The sequence below is a fragment of the Myotis lucifugus genome, unplaced genomic scaffold (assembly GCF_000147115.1).
Source record: "Myotis lucifugus unplaced genomic scaffold, Myoluc2.0 scaffold_270, whole genome shotgun sequence".
Classification (NCBI taxonomy): Eukaryota; Metazoa; Chordata; class Mammalia; order Chiroptera; family Vespertilionidae; genus Myotis; species Myotis lucifugus.
In genome coordinates this window covers 439,032-454,777 of record NW_005871318.1, presented here as the reverse complement: position 1 = coordinate 454,777, position 15,746 = coordinate 439,032, and the positions used below count along the sequence as shown (strand labels likewise).

The 15,746-nt window shown below is 40.1% G+C and overlaps 1 protein-coding gene across 5 annotated transcripts in view; it reads right to left on the bottom strand.

Annotated features, from left to right (window-relative positions):
- The window catches only part of ZC3H12C (zinc finger CCCH-type containing 12C), a 68,396-nt gene that overhangs the window by 18,130 nt on the left and 34,520 nt on the right, over positions 1-15,746 (bottom strand). For 4 of the 5 annotated variants that reach the window (XR_002831795.1, XM_014464844.2, XM_006099312.3 and 1 more), the window contains one exon: positions 13,958-14,706. Coding sequence is in view for 4 of the 5 variants with exons in the window: in XM_014464844.2 (XP_014320330.1) it covers positions 13,958-14,634 (677 nt within the window). In the remaining variant the exon portion in view is untranslated. Of the gene's footprint in view, positions 1-13,957; positions 14,707-15,560; positions 15,578-15,746 lie in introns of those variants that run through there. The other variant, XM_023762980.1, reaches the window with a different exon arrangement.

Here is a 15,746-nt window from a genome sequence, read left to right as displayed (position 1 = left end):
CCTCAAATTCTTTTTTATTTCAACCCTTTGGCAATAAGGATGGTCTACCTCAAGTGAGTCCTTTGCTGGGTGAATTTGTTGGAAGATATTGGCCACTTTTAACTAGTTAAGAAACCCCAAAGGTTTACTAAAAAGTGTTCCTTCAACTACTCTGGCTCAGTGGGATCGGGCTCCCGGGGAAAATTCCCAATCCTCACTGCAAATTTTGAATTACTATTGAGCAAATGGGTAATACAGGCTCGAAGGTTGCATGTGGTTCACCATTGGTTTTAATGGTAGCAAACGACAAGAAACCTGCCAGCAGGTCTCTTTCTTAAAAGCCTTAACTTACTGTCATGTTTGGAACAGGCAAGCGTATAAAATCCTGTTTTGCAATGGCCAGAGGAAAGCTCTTTCCTGGTATCTTTAGAGAGATTTTAGAAAAAAACATTCATTAAGTAAAAGGACTACTGGTACCTCTGGATCCCATGAAATGAACGAACTGGACAGCCATAAAGAATTAAGAAACTGAAAGCTCCTTTCTCTGTCTCTAGGTTCTCAACCCCTCTCTGCTGTTGCTCCATTCACCCTTCTTCGCCTCAGTCTGGGACCTGGGAGATGACCACTGCTTGGCTGGATGGTTCCCAATGGATTTAGGATTTGGGGGTAACTTTCCTTTGAACAGTCTTACCTAAATGTTCTGATATGGATTCTACCCTTGAGAATCCTCTGGCACTCCACACGCAAAACAGCTAGGGTAGTAGAAATGATTAACAGGAAGGAACAAGGAGTCTGAGGATTCAGATAAAAAGACTGTCCTAGAATGAAGGCCTCAGGTTGGTGAATGGTTGCTCTGATAACTTGGAAGAAAGGGAAACAGCAAAATGAGACTAAAACTGCAGTGCCATACCAACCAACTTACTTCTCATCTTAATGTGAAAAAAAATCAGCCCTATTCCTTTGGAGCCCCAGGGACCCGTGCCTTCTGTGAACTCACTGCTCACACAGGGAGCAAACCCTTTTCTCCCCCAGGATTGCTGGGTATATCAGCTGTGGTGAGAGTGCATACGCCCCTTTCCCTCGTTCATATTACCCACCCGAAGAGTCACCTTCCGGCGCTTGGAAAGCTCTGCCAAAATGCACCAGGGCTCTCCGGCACGTTGCCATCTGCACCCTCTGCAGGATGGACACTGGCTGCTGCAAGAGTCTTGCCTCTTGATGACTCTGCTCGACTCATCAAACAGGCATCATGGGGCCAAAGGATAACCCTCACAAGGGAGTACCCTGGGCTCGGGCACCTCCTCCAGCTCAGGCTGCTCCTCAGGCCTGGGACACCCACTTCGGGGAACTGCTGATGGCAGTCTTTGAAATCCTTCTGCAGCAGGTGACCTGGAGGGGCTGCCCTGCCACTGCTGCATGAGCCCCTATTGATTTCATCACTGGGGCCTTTTCTAACTTAACAGGGATGGATTCTCCAGCTCTGTGGTAGCCTTCTTGCTGGAATTGAAGTGAGAAAAGGTACTTGGATGGTAAGGATAGACAGTTTCTCGGGTACTGGCAATAACAATCCAGTTTTGGGGGGAAATGGAGAAAGGAGAAGATAGAAACGCAGGGCTGCAGTGTTACCTGCCCAGTTAGAATTATTCACAGAGGGAGGAAACCTTTTTCTGGGAACAACAACAAATAAGAGGACTCCTGAACGGAGAGTCAGTATGACACCACTGTAAGAAGCCAAGGACACTGGAAGAGGAATGCTGAGAGACTGGGGAAGACGCAAGGAATGTGGCCTCCTTAACTATGAAGCTTTACTACCTCCACCAGGAGACTCTTCCCCCCAAGAAACCAGACAGGAAATAACTGGTAAATAGTGGAAACTAAGGAGCAAAATGGACATAACTGGAGAGCCCCTGAGCTGGGAATGGGAAGCCTTCATATGCACATTTCTTTTTCCTGCCTTAATCTTCTCCTGTCCTTTCTTATGGATCCTGGAGCCATGCATTTTCTACTGACCTATCTGGTTTCACCCGAACCCAGAAAAACACACACATTGTGGGTATCTCTGAACAACCTTCCACCTGCTCTTTCTCCAATGAGGCTCCTGAGCAAAGAGGTCCTCTGTGAGGGACTGAGTCAGTCTTCTTAATGCTGTGACCTGCTGGGAAGAGACCTGCTGCATAAACGAAGGGCTGCCCTCCAGGGAGAGTGTATTTGAAGCTCTTGGGAGACAAGGCACCGAGGTAGTGAACATGTGCTTACCTATACTGATAGTAAATCCGTGCTGGGGTCTGCACCAGATTTTGGAGAACAGAGGCTCTCTAACATCAATGGCAACTTATTGTTGATTTATTAGTCATTGCAACTTCCCCAACAGATTTCTATAATTCACTGAATTATAATTTCAGACAATCAGATGAAATTAATGTACAGACCGAGCTGTGAAAGGGCTGCTGGAGTCTGGACGGGGGTAACTGAGGTCCCATTACTTCCACCCAGGGACTCCCATTCCGTTTCAGAGACATGCAACCCCCTTTGAATTCGAAACTGGAAACCAAGGGAAGCTAAAATGAACACAGTTTAACTTTTCAATATTACCCTAACTTATTTTGCCTTACATCTAATGGGATTATATTTAATTTATTCATATATACTACTATAACTAATCTGAAAACCATATAAATTCTTTTCTGTCTTCAACAGAAGGGCAATTCAATCAACAGTCAAAATAATATATTTGCTACATCTTTTATCAACACCATATATACTCCCATTAGAGAACTGGAGTATACTTGCTTAGTAATGTGCCATTAAATATCACCTAGTATGGTTAATAGGTCATAAAGGCATATTTTGTAATGCAGAGAAAAATGCAGGGAAACACATGTTTTAATGTACTTTGGAACTTCAATATGGAAACTTAGTATTTGATATAGCTAGAAAATATAATCTCACATATAATACTTTCTTAAATTATATATACACATATCATTTTCTAGATTAACCACAGGACAGGAAGAGTTATTTCAGAATTATAACTGTTCTCTTCCAGTGGCAAACATAAGGAGCAATAAAAAAAAGGAAATTTAAAAAAAGGGAATGAAGTAATTTATTATTAAAGGGAACCCCCTCTTGTTATTTTTCATGGCATTGAAAATAAAAGGGAGAACAAAGGAATCTCTTTTCAATTATCTTATTTCCTCAATTTGATTTTGCTTTAGTTTTTGTTTTGAATTAACATATTACTTATAATGTTATACAGAACCTTGAAAACCATAGGTGATTTTCTTTCTTATATTCTAAAATTTATGTACTAAGTAATATGATAAAAGCTATTCATAAAAAGTCTTTCCATAAATCTAAAATGGAATTATGAAAATTAAACCTAGAATGGCATATTTAATACTACTACCAATGAATATAATATTAGTGCTACTACTACTAAAACTAGTACTACTACTAAATAGAGATGGCTTTGATGAGTAGGCCAATGCAGTGAAAATACAGCCTCATTATGCATAAACAGAGTTGGATATATGAAAATAGATTTTAATTTCAAAGGATTCTTAGAAAAATGGCTTTAAAATGCTCTTTATTAATATATTTTCCATGTTTGATGACTGTTACAATGAAATTCTTACAGCCTATGGATAGCACCTTCAATATGGAAACCAGGCACCTGACTTCCTATCATTGTTGTCTAAGTAAAGTTCATATTGTATGTGAGAACAAATTAACTTCATGTGCTAACTCATGGCATCTAGAATTCTTTCTTTTACTTTCTACAATTTACTTACTACTTATAATTGATTGATGCTATTTTGTCACTCTTATAGCTATTCAAATCTGTTATCTCTGATTTCTTTTCCAAGATTAATTTGAGGCTAAATCTAGTTATCGGGATGCTAAATACTGAACATACCACCAAAAAACTAAATCCATGCTCCCCTGCTACAAATAGAGTTCCACAGTGTGGCTCAGAGGCCCTTCTGGGAGCAGGGGAAGCAAGTTTAAGTGGGAAACACAGCTCCACCTATGCACCCCAACTCAAACCGATCTCTGCTTTTGTTTGTTGTAAATACTGGGCTTCCATGCAAGATTTGCAGGATTGTACTGCTTTGGAGGAAAAGAAAGTCTAAGAAATTAATGATTTAGGACAATGAAAATATCCAACATCAAAATTACAATGGAAGTCCTGACATGAAATATCTACTATTAGCCTCCAGTTGGTTACAGACATAACAGCAGTTTGGCTTAGAGAGAGAATTTTCAGAATGGGAGAGAGTAAGGAAAAAGAAAAGGAGAAAGATTTCTTTGACCTTATAAGGTCCATAATTTGAAACCAAAGTTAATAATAGGCAGCACTTGTAGCTAATCCATATCCAAGGGGGTGATCAGTCTAAAAAAGCTGAAGAGAACCTATCTGTTAAGTAGATGTAAAAATGTCTTCAATATTAACAAAAGTAGAAAGCATTGACTCTAGTCACTTTTTTCTTATTTCTTAAAATTGAATAACTTTTCCCATTTCTTATAATTACTAACACTAGTTAGGTGAACTGTAATTAACTTTATTCATATGAAATAGGACTACTGATGTTGATGTTTGCTAGGTTAGGGTTTAAACAAACACATTTGAGACAACAGGAAAGTTTATTGACCATTGGCCTATTAAAATTCATGACTGAAGACAACTAGAATTATGTACTAAGGGTTAAGAAGGGATGCAGTGGAATATAATTAATATTTGCCTTTGTCAGACTCCATGTGATCTAACTAAACAACAGAAAAAAACTAGTTATGATTCTGATTCTTTTCTTACTCTCTATGGATTTTCCTTAAAACAGGAAGAGAAATGGTATACCACTAAGTAACCTGTAATACCTATGACACTCACCTAAGAGGGAATGTGAGCTGTCCTTTAATTAATTATTTAATTAATATTAAGTCCCTACTAAGGGGCTTAAAACATATTCCAATGAGAGGCTATCCAATAGAAATACAATGCGAACCACATATATAATTTTAGATGCTCTAGTATAGCACATTTTAAAAAAGTAAAAAGCTGTTGACATTAATTTTAGCAATAAATTGTGTTTATCTCAATGTTTCAAAAATGATTATTTTAACACAATCAACATAAAAGTTATTTGACATATTTTTATACTAAGTTTTCAAAATCTGATATGTATTTTACATTTATAGAATATCTCAATTTGGACTAGACATATATTTTTAATCCTCACCTGAGGACATTTTTCAATTAATTTTTTTAGAGAGAGAGGAGAGAGGGAAACACCGATGTAATAAAGAAACATTGATAGGCTGCCTCCCAACTGGGATTGAACTCTCAACCTATGAATGTGTCCTTACCAGAATTGAACCTGCAACCTTTTGGTGTATGGGTTGATGCTCCAACCAACTGAGCCACCCAGCCAGGACTGGACTAAACACATTTTAAAAGCTTGAATGCCACATATGGCTTGTAGTTATCATATTAGGTTGTACAGGTTCATGACACATACTTTCAATAAACTTTTGTTGAGGGACAAAAAACAAATTTGAATGAACTCTGGCAATTGTAATCTCTCCTACAGTCTAAACCAAACATGCAGACTAGGTATCCACGAGGATTTTATTAACTATAAGTCAGTGCTGCACTTATCCGGCAAACTGGCAACAGGACAGCAAATCCACCAAACAACTAGAGGCAAAATGGCCTTCAATATTCAATTGACATAGAAACGAGTTCTCAATTTCTTATGCCTTCACAAACCAGGCAAAAGGCTCTGCACTTTTAAAAAGATTCAACAGAAGCTTAAAATCCATTTATACAGACTGCTAAATTTTGCTTGTATTTTACAAATATATGGGCTGTTCTTGATAGAAAGGTTATCACAACTTACACATTTTCTTTTTTTAAAATATATTTTTATTGATTTCAGAGAGGAAAGGAGGGAGAGAGAGGTAGAAACATCAATGATGAGAGAGAATTATTGATCAGCTGCCTCCTGCACACCCCCACTGGGGATGGAGCCTGTAACCTGGGGGCATCGAACCCTGATCTCCTGGTTCATAGGTTGACGTTCAACCACTGAGCCACACTGGCTGGGCAAACTTATACATTATCTCTGTTCATATTCTAATTCTAAAATCTACATCTGGTTTCTGTTCAACTTTAACAAAATGATGGTAAGGTCTGACCTGGAGTGCTTTTCTATATTCAGTTAACACTCAGATTTATACCAACAGCAGCTGGTTTCTAACGCGTTCCTTTTTTGGGGGTCGGGGGGAGGAGTGAAAACTGTCAAGAAAATGGTTGCTTTATTTCTCTATTCTATACCATTTGATTGGTAGAGAAAAGTCATAATATTCTTAGTTCATCTTTTTTTCCAGGAGTGTCTACAACTTAACCTTTGCATATATTTTTTAAACATAAGTAGGTCTCCTTGTCTCCAGTCTTAGTGTTCAAATTCTCTAAATTTATCTGCAGAGTGATCTTTCTTAAAGGCAAATGATATGCCACTTCTTCCTTGCTTAAATTCAACAGCATGAATCCTACTGGCTAAAAGTGATCCACCTGAAATTATTAGCAAAGAAAATATTTGTCCTAATACTCTACACAAACATGTACCAATATTGCTTACCCACCGTCTGGAGATTTGATCTAAACCCAGAAACCTAGCTTCAGTGTCCAAGATAGAGAGCTTATAATGGTGTGTGGTGGTGGTGGAGTTTCAATAGTTTGTTCTTATCAAAAAGAAAAGTGTCCAGCTTCCTCTCTGACTCAACAGAAGAATTTGTGCTACAGCATAATGCAGAGGCAGTGCTGAGGCTCTGGGTTTTCCTTGTTCACCATTCTTATCTACACTAATAAAAGAGAAGATGCAAATTGACTATATCTTTGTGACGCCCCATAGCCAATCAGGAGTGAGTATGCAAATTAACCCAACAAAGATGGCGGGTTAATTTGCATACGCAGGCGCTGAGAGGGCGGGGCGGGAACATCCCTGGGACCCAGGTGCTTCAAGCCAGTGCGCGCGCAAGTGGCCGGGGGCGGGGTGGGAACGTCCCCCTCAGCAAGCGAGCAGACAGTAGGGCCCTGCTTGCCCCTGGCTGTGGCAGCAAGGGGCAAGCAGTCCTCCGCAGGGCCCCCACAGAGAGCAGACACCAGGGTCTGTGGTGGCATCAAGCAGGCAGGTCTGCAGAGAGCAGAGAACCACGGGGAGCAGGCCTAAGCCGTCAGTAGGACATCTCCTGAGGGCTCCCAGATTGGAGAGGGTGCAGGTCAGGCTGAGGACCCCCCTGCCCCTGTGCACAAATTTCGTGCACCAGACCCCTAGTCTTTTATAACATCTGGTAGAAGCTAAAGTAGAATATAGAGATATAGTTAATTTTAATAAAGTCATGAAAGCATATTGAAGAAATCAAGGACTTTCAGGAATCAAGGGCTACGACACTCAACTGGTCATACTCCCATCCCCGATGGCTCACAAGGTTGTACATCATTAGTGAACTGACAAGTCATCTAACGTAAAATCACAGATTAAAAGAGTGCTAGATTCGTTTAAGGAAAAATATGAATTTAAACTATTATATCTACGTGGATAGACTTAATTCTCTAGTTCACTGCCAAGCCATCTCAAGTTTAATGGAATCACAAATGTGAAGGCTTGTAAAGCTACTTAGAGGAAATAAAAATCTCAATATCATAGAATTTCATTTCAGAAATATTAATTATGTTTTATTTCTGTGTCTGTATCCGGAATATACATTTCATTGTATATCTCTATAATCAAGTACCTGCCCTATTAAGGAAAGAGGCCCATTTGCTGAATGACCAATTTGCTAAATTATTTTCTTTTTTTTAAGAATTAAAATTAACTGCAGCTTTTTGTCAGGAATCTTTAGCCCAGCTCCACTAAATGTAAATTTCATTCTTTTCATGTTTCAGAAACCAAGCACTTTTTGAATGCTTAACATTTTCTCTAAACTTACTTTACCCTCTTTTTTACTTTTGTGTACTATGTCCCCTTTGCTCCTATATCTAGCAGTGAAATACCTGTCACAAATTATGCTAGACTACGTTCTGGGTATTTATCTCAATTTTTGCTCATTCAACAAACATATCCAGAACGTCTATTAAGGTGACACATTTGAAATAGGATATTAAATAAGTCAAAACTAGATGTATGCTCCCCCAAGGCAATACAGGATCCCTGAAATTTTGGGACCCTCAGCTATATATTCTAGCTATGTACCTTGTCCCTGTGCAATTCTGGAGTCATCCAGATCTGAAGCGCATGTCTCCTTTATGAAACTGTAGCAATCATCATTGAAAACTGATGCTATAAACTGCAGTGAAAATAAAATGGGCTGCTAAATTGCTGTTAAATACTGAATAAAAAACTGAAATAACTAGTTTTCATTACATTAGTTACTATATTCTGGTTCTTTAAGGTAATAACAACTGCAATTTACTCAGTACCTATGACATGCCAGGTAACTGGTATTAATTATCTCTAATAACAAGCCTGCAATATAAAAATTTCCCCTTTTAATTTTGCAAACTGAGGCTAGGGAGTATAAATAACTTAGAATTCTGTAGAGAATTACATTTTTAAAAAAGTCTACTGAGCTAATTTTAATAAAAATGCCTTTGCTTTCCTACTTTTAATTTACATTTAAAGAATCACTTATATCAGTTCCATGGCTCGCATTTAAATGAAATGAAAATATATTCATCTTATATAGGAAATATATCTGAGAGATCAGGAAGGAAATAAAATAGTACTTTGTTCTTAACTCATCCCCACATTTACTTATTATGACTTATTACAATATGTATACATTTATTACAGAATAGATTTGCCAAGCTTACGAGCAGGAAATTAATTTCAAAAGTAAAAGCATGTCATATTTTATGCGACATGAAATGGGTGAAATCTCTCTGCATCTTTGTTAAATTAAGATTCTGGATCTGAAGTAGATATGCATTTTTAAACGACTTTGCTACTTTCAGTAGATCTCATAAAAGGCAGAATGTAAACTGTTTACTATGAGTTTTTATGAGTCCCAGTACATTCAAAGTTATGGATGTGGTCTGTTTTATTGTGACTGACGGTAAAATGCTGCTATAATAAATTTCCTGTCGGCTTGCTCAGTCCTGGAAGGCCTATGGCACTTCCACTAAAGTACACGACGGAGAGAAGGCCCGAACCTGCACCGCCCATATTGACAGCAGGGACATGGCCGTGCAGAACAGTGTGGGGTGGCAGTTTGTTTTCATAACTACATAAGGAGAGATCTGAAATGCCTTAACTATGCCATCGCTTTGTTTACATTAGAGCTTTGCTATGGATAATTTTCACCACGTGGGATGAGCATTGTTTAGAGTATTCTGTCAATTTTCAGTTGTTCAAGGACTTTTAATATCCATTGAGAACTAGGTTTCGGTTCTGTGAGTTGACATCAGGCTGACCCAACTGTGCCATCATTTATTCTGATGATACCCATCTTAAACGTTCATTTCCAGGTTTTATAAATCCAAAGCTCTCTTCCCCCTCCAAGGCCTGCATTTCCTCCAATGCCAAATCTCCTACTTGGGCCTTTCTTGTCTCCTCCTTTAGAACTTTGCTGCAAAAATTTAACTCATATGTCTGCTCCTCTCCTGTGGAGACTTTCCCGTCCCCTCAGCTTATATAGTTTCATTCTTAAAAACAAAACAAAATCCTTTCCCAACTTCTCTTCCTTCTCTTTCTTCCTCTGTCAACATACATACATCTATCTATCTATCTATCTATCTATCTATCTATCTATCTATCTATCATCTATCTATCTATCTATCTATCTATCATCTATATAAAACCCTAATATGCAAATAGACCAAACAGCGGAACAACTGAACAGCTATGACGTGTGCTGACCAACCAGGGGGCGCAAGCAGAACATAGTGGGCATGGGCAGCAGGCAGCAGAGCGTGGAATATGGCGGGCACTGTCCACAGCGGGATGGTGGAGCAGGTGAGCAGGGGTGCCAGACCAAGGAGGGGCGCCGGTGGCTGTCATCGGGGCGAGCCTCTGGTGGTTACTGAAAATTCTTTGCTCCTGTGCACTGCAGTCCTGCCCGATGCCCACACCCGCTGCCAGCGCCAGAGCCACTGCTTGCACCTGCTGCCGGCACCCGGCACCGGCCCTGATCGCTCGGCGTAGACAGCAGGTGCAAGTGGCAGCTGCTGGTCCCAATCTCCCCTCAGGAGCAGAGGTAGGTGGAGAAGTCCTAAGGGGCGATTGGGGCTGGTAGCCATTGGCACTGGAGCCACCGCTCGCACCTGCTGCTGGCACCCAGCGCCAATTCCGATCACTCAGCACCGTCAGTGGGTATGAGCGGTGGCTGCCGGCCCCGATTGTCCCTGAGGGCTTCTTCACCTCCCCCTGCTCCTGAGGGGCAACCAGGGCAGCAGCTGCCACTCGCACCTGCTGATGGTACTGGCCCCAATCTCTCCGTGCCATCAGCGGGTGCGAGCGGGGCCAGTGACATCAGCACGTGGGAACAGCAGTGGCAGGAGCGGGGCTGCTGGCAGACAGGGGACTGGGGGCCGTGGTGGGAAGGGCTGGGCGGGGGCGCAGAGGATGGGCCGAGACCTGCCCCTGTGCCCACCGCAGTCTCTCGGCCCACAATTCCTTTCAAGGTGCACAAATTCATGCACTGGACCCCTAGTTCTAGAATAAAAGTCTAGTGCTATTCCTTCATTTCTTGACATCCTGCAATTGGGCTTCTATCTTTAATATCATATGGCATTCTTGAAGATAAGGATTTCCTGGCTGTCATGTCCTCTGATCTTTTTTTTAGTACAACACACAGGGCATTTTCTCCTTAAAGTCTCTTTGAATTTGATGCCATTTGTATGTCTCCTGGTTTTTCTAACACTATGCTTTTATTTTTCCTTCCTTCCTTCCTTCCTTCCTTCCTTCCTTCCTTCCTTCCTCCCTCCCTCCCTCCCTCCCTCCCTCCCTCCCTCCCTCCCTTCCTTCCTTAATATATTTTTATTGAATTCAGAGAGGAAGGGAGAGGGAGATAGAAACATCAGTGATGAGAGAGAATCATTGATTGGCTGCCTCTTGCACACCCCCTACTGGGGATCCAGCCCACAACCCAGGCATGTGCCCTCGACTGGAATTGAACCTGGGACCCTTCAGTCCACAGGTCGATGCTCCATCCACTGAGCCAAACCAGCTAGGGCTCTTCTTTTTTTTAATCCTCACCTGAGGATATACTTATTTACTTATTGATTTGGGGGGGGGGGGGGAGAGAAATATTGATGTAAGAGAGAACCATTGATTGGTTGCTTTCTGTACATACCCCTGACTTGGAATTGAACCTGCCACCCTTCGGTATATGGGATGACACTCCAACCACCTGAGCCATACCAGCCAGGGCACACTATGCTTTTTTCTAACACATTTTCCACAATACTTTCTCCCTGGATTATCACTTTCTTTTATCTCCTGACCTGTAGATATCCACACTGTGAATCTTGAATAGTTCAATGACCCAAGCTATGCATTAGAAATACCTTGGCACTTAAAAAAACGTCAGATTCTCTGAGGGTCGAGGCCTGGATTTGTAAGAACCCCTCTGGTGATTCTGGTACTGGGCTATGGTTGCAGGGGCTATTCTAGGACCTATTATGTCTTCCCTTATTACTCTCTCGCTTAGCAAATTCATGGTATTTGGACCCTAAATATTATCATGCTAAGGTACAGTAGGTCCTCAGGTTACGTCGGAGATCCGTTCCTACAGAGCGACATAACGCGATTTTCGCCGTAAGTCGGAACGCACCTACATAAGCACCTACATCACTCACATGGAGCACATACACAGCAGTAATGAAGCGAAACAGTAAAAAAAATCTAAAAGAAAGATAACAATTCCTGACCTTTACTTGTGGTAAATAAATAATAAAAAACATAAAGCACATATGTGCATATGTTGAAATAACGGAACTTTTTTTTTCTAAATAAATGGGAGATAGCGACGTAACCACGAAACGATGTATGTCAAGCCCGACGTAATCTAAGGACTGCCTGTAATTGTTCACTAGTTCTGGATTATTATCAGAAAAAAAAATCATTATGTGGCCATGTTTGGAAAAGATTAAACAGAGAGGTTATTTTTGGAAAGACCTCTCAAGGTCACATACATACTTCATACCGCTATGACATTTATTATCTATCTATCATCTATCATTTATCATCCATCTATCTATCATTTATCTATCATCTATCTATTATCTATCAATCATCAATCATCTATCTGTCTATCTATCTATCTATCTATCTATCTATCTATCATCTATTTTAATCCTCACCCAAGGACATGCTTAGAGAGAGGAAGGGAGGGAGGGAGAGAGACATCGATGTGAAAGAGAAACTCTCGGGAGGTCAAGCCCCAACCCAGGTATGTGCCCTGATGAACAGCTGCTCTTTGGTGCATAGGAAGATGCTCAAATAACAGAGTCACTGGGGCTGGGCACACTGCTCTGACATTGAAAGCCCTCTTTTATAAAACGGTTGTTTGCATCCAAACTCATCTCCTACCTCCTATAATCCACTTTAAACATCACTGCCAGGTATCAGCATTAAGGCATAACTCTACTCTTGACATTCCCCTCCTAAAAAATCTTCAATTACCTTTGGATTAGGGTCAACCTTAAATTTCCTAGCCTGGTGTTCAAGGCCTTGTAAGATCAGGCTTGAACCTTTGCAACTTGCTTTTGTCTTTCATTATATGATAAAAAAAAAATGTATATCCCTGGCTGGTTTGACTCAGTGGATGGAGCGTCGGCCTGTGGATTGAAGGGTCCCAGGTTCGATTCCGGTAAAGGGCACAGGCCTGGGTTGCGGGTTCGATCCCCAGTGGGGGGCATGCAGGAGACAGCCGATCAATGATTCTCTATCATTGATGTTTCTATCGTTTTTCCTATATAAAAATTAATAAAAATATTAAAAAAGAATGTATAGATTTTGAAGTCAGACATATTTGGATTGATAGTATATTCTACCTTGGGCAAGTAATTTAAATCCTGCAAGTTTCATTTGCTTATAACTGCAAGTAAGATAATATAGCTTCCACCTACAAAGGTTATTTGGACAAGTTGATCCTTCTTACACCCTATGCAGAAGTACTTGCTATCCCCTACTAAAAACAGTGGTACTCAAACTTCAGTATGCATCATTATAGTGGGGTACTGCTTACAAAAGAAGATGGCTATACCTTGATCTGGACTTGACAGGTCTGTGTGTGGACTAGGTAGGTCTCTAGAACGACACTGTGCAATAGGTGCTAGCTACATGTGGCTATTGAGCACATGCAGTATTGAAAGTCTGAAATGAGGTGTGCTGTTTGGGTAAGATGCCCAACTTGAAGACATATGAAAGGAACAATTCAAAATATCTCATTAACAATTTTTTAATTGATTATATGCTATAGTGATATTTTGGCTATATTAGGCTAAACAAAATTTATTATTTACATTCATTTTACCTGTTTCTTTTTTTTATTTTTAATCCCCATGGGAGGGTATTTTTTCCATTGACTTTTAGAGAGAATGGAAGGGCTATCCACTGAGCCAAACAAAATTGTGGACTATTATTGTACTCAAATTCTTCATTTAAAACTAGTGGTTAACACTAAGCCAGGAACAAATGCTAATTTTTATAGCATAGTAATAGGGCCAGAAGAGAAAAAAAAAAAAGACCTATTTGGGAAGGAGGTCTCTATTTAGGGACAAATAGGGAGAAAATGGCTGACCACTCTAGAAATAGAGAGATAGATCATTAAAAGAGATACAATTAGACATATGTAAGTTAATGTTAGGATGCAGAATAAACTTGACTTTAACAACTGTTAGAAGAGAAACAGTCACAAAATTAGAAATACCTTTTAGAGATGACTTGGTAGTAATCACTGATGATTTCCCCCTTACCTCATTGCCACGTTGCTGCCATCAATAACGATTGGTCTCAGGTTTTCTCCATCATCGGTGACAATCTCTTGCATCGGAGAATCAGACCGCTGAGACTCCAGGGAGGACGTTTCCCGCATTATACTGTTCACTGTACTAACTGTTTGTTCAGCCTCACTTTTATTTCCAAGTTTGACAAGTTCTCCCAAAATATCATTGATTAAAGCGTCGGTACCAAGTTTGTTCAGCACAAGCTGAACCTGTTCTTCAGAATAACCTAACTTAAGTGCAAACTCCAGTTTCGTTTGGTATTCTCGCACGTCAGGGGGTTTCTTCACTTCCTTGGATGTCGTCTGGGGCTCTTCGGGTGTAAAGTCTTGTAAGATTTCACTGCCTTTGAGGACATGAGGCTCTAAACAGGGAGACCTACATAGTTGTCTGTGAGTCTTGGTTAATAAGCATGGCTCTACCGAAATGCTACTCAATTGTTCTGACTCATGATCAGAATTTGTGCTTTCTTCAGAGTCACCGGAGCTCGCATTCTCTTCAGACACCTCCTTCTCTGCCTTCCCGGAATTAACTTTATCCATTGTTGGTTTTTCTACCATTGACCAAGGTACAGATGTGCTTAAATGTGGGTCAGTGCTCTCCACACAAAGGTGGCCTAGGTCGTGCCCCAGATGATCCTTCAAGCCCATGAAGCTGTTCCGTGTACCTGACTCCACTTTGCTGCTTTTTCTGTATTCCTGAATGCAAAGCACCCCGTATTCCTAGAGAAAAATGTAAAATATTTAGAATTTAATATTTGTTTCATTTGTCTCAATATACAAGTTGAAAGGAGAATTACCAAACTAAATACCTATGTTCGTTATGTTAAGCCCATAGTCTCTCAACCCTCACCACCCTTGCCAAGATAACCTTGTTTTGCAAATGAAGTCAGAAATTAGAAAGGCCATCTGACCCCTCCAAGGTAACAAAGTAATAAGTAGTGAACCGTATATTTTACCAATTTTTGTCTGACTCTAAAACTCCTATTCTTCTCACTAAATCATGCTGCTTCTCAACCAGGATGGAAGAGATTTTTTTCAACTGTTAGAAAGGCCTATGTATGTTTCTAGAGTGACATATAGAATACTATCAAAAAGCATGTTTTAGATATGCTATGAGAGTTTATGTACATTTAAAAAGATAATTCATAAAAAATTGTAAAAATTCTTTTAAAGAGAAAGCCATGTGGAAAGGAAGGAAAACACTAATTTATAATTGTAAAAGTATCATTAATTATAAAATTAATAATTTAAACAATCTAAAGACATTTCAAAAGTGATTCCAGTACTGAGTTGAAAGAGCACAGATTCAGCAACAGCCAATAAGAAATTAAATAATTATAAAGTCAATTATATTCCATTTAAGAGATAGTTTGCCCTAATAATCTTATTTTGTAAATATTAAACACAGTAACAGGATGCAATTTTTAATGTTATGCTACCCTTATTTAGCTCCAGGGACACACTGGAGTTTATTTCATTCCAGGAAGTGGGGAAAAGCTCTTTTAGTCTATACACATTTATAGAAAGCAGAGAAAATATTTCACATAAAATTAGCAGTAGCCCTGGCCAATTACTCAGTGCGTAGAGCATCAGCCTTCAGACTGAAGGGTTGTCGACTCGATTCCTGGTCAAGGGCACGTACTCGCTTGCAGGTTCCCCAGCCCTAGTAGGGACACATGGGGGAGGTAACCAATCAATGTGTCTCACGTCAATGTTTCTCTCTCTCCCCCCTCATTCCTTCTTCTCTCCCACTTGCTCTA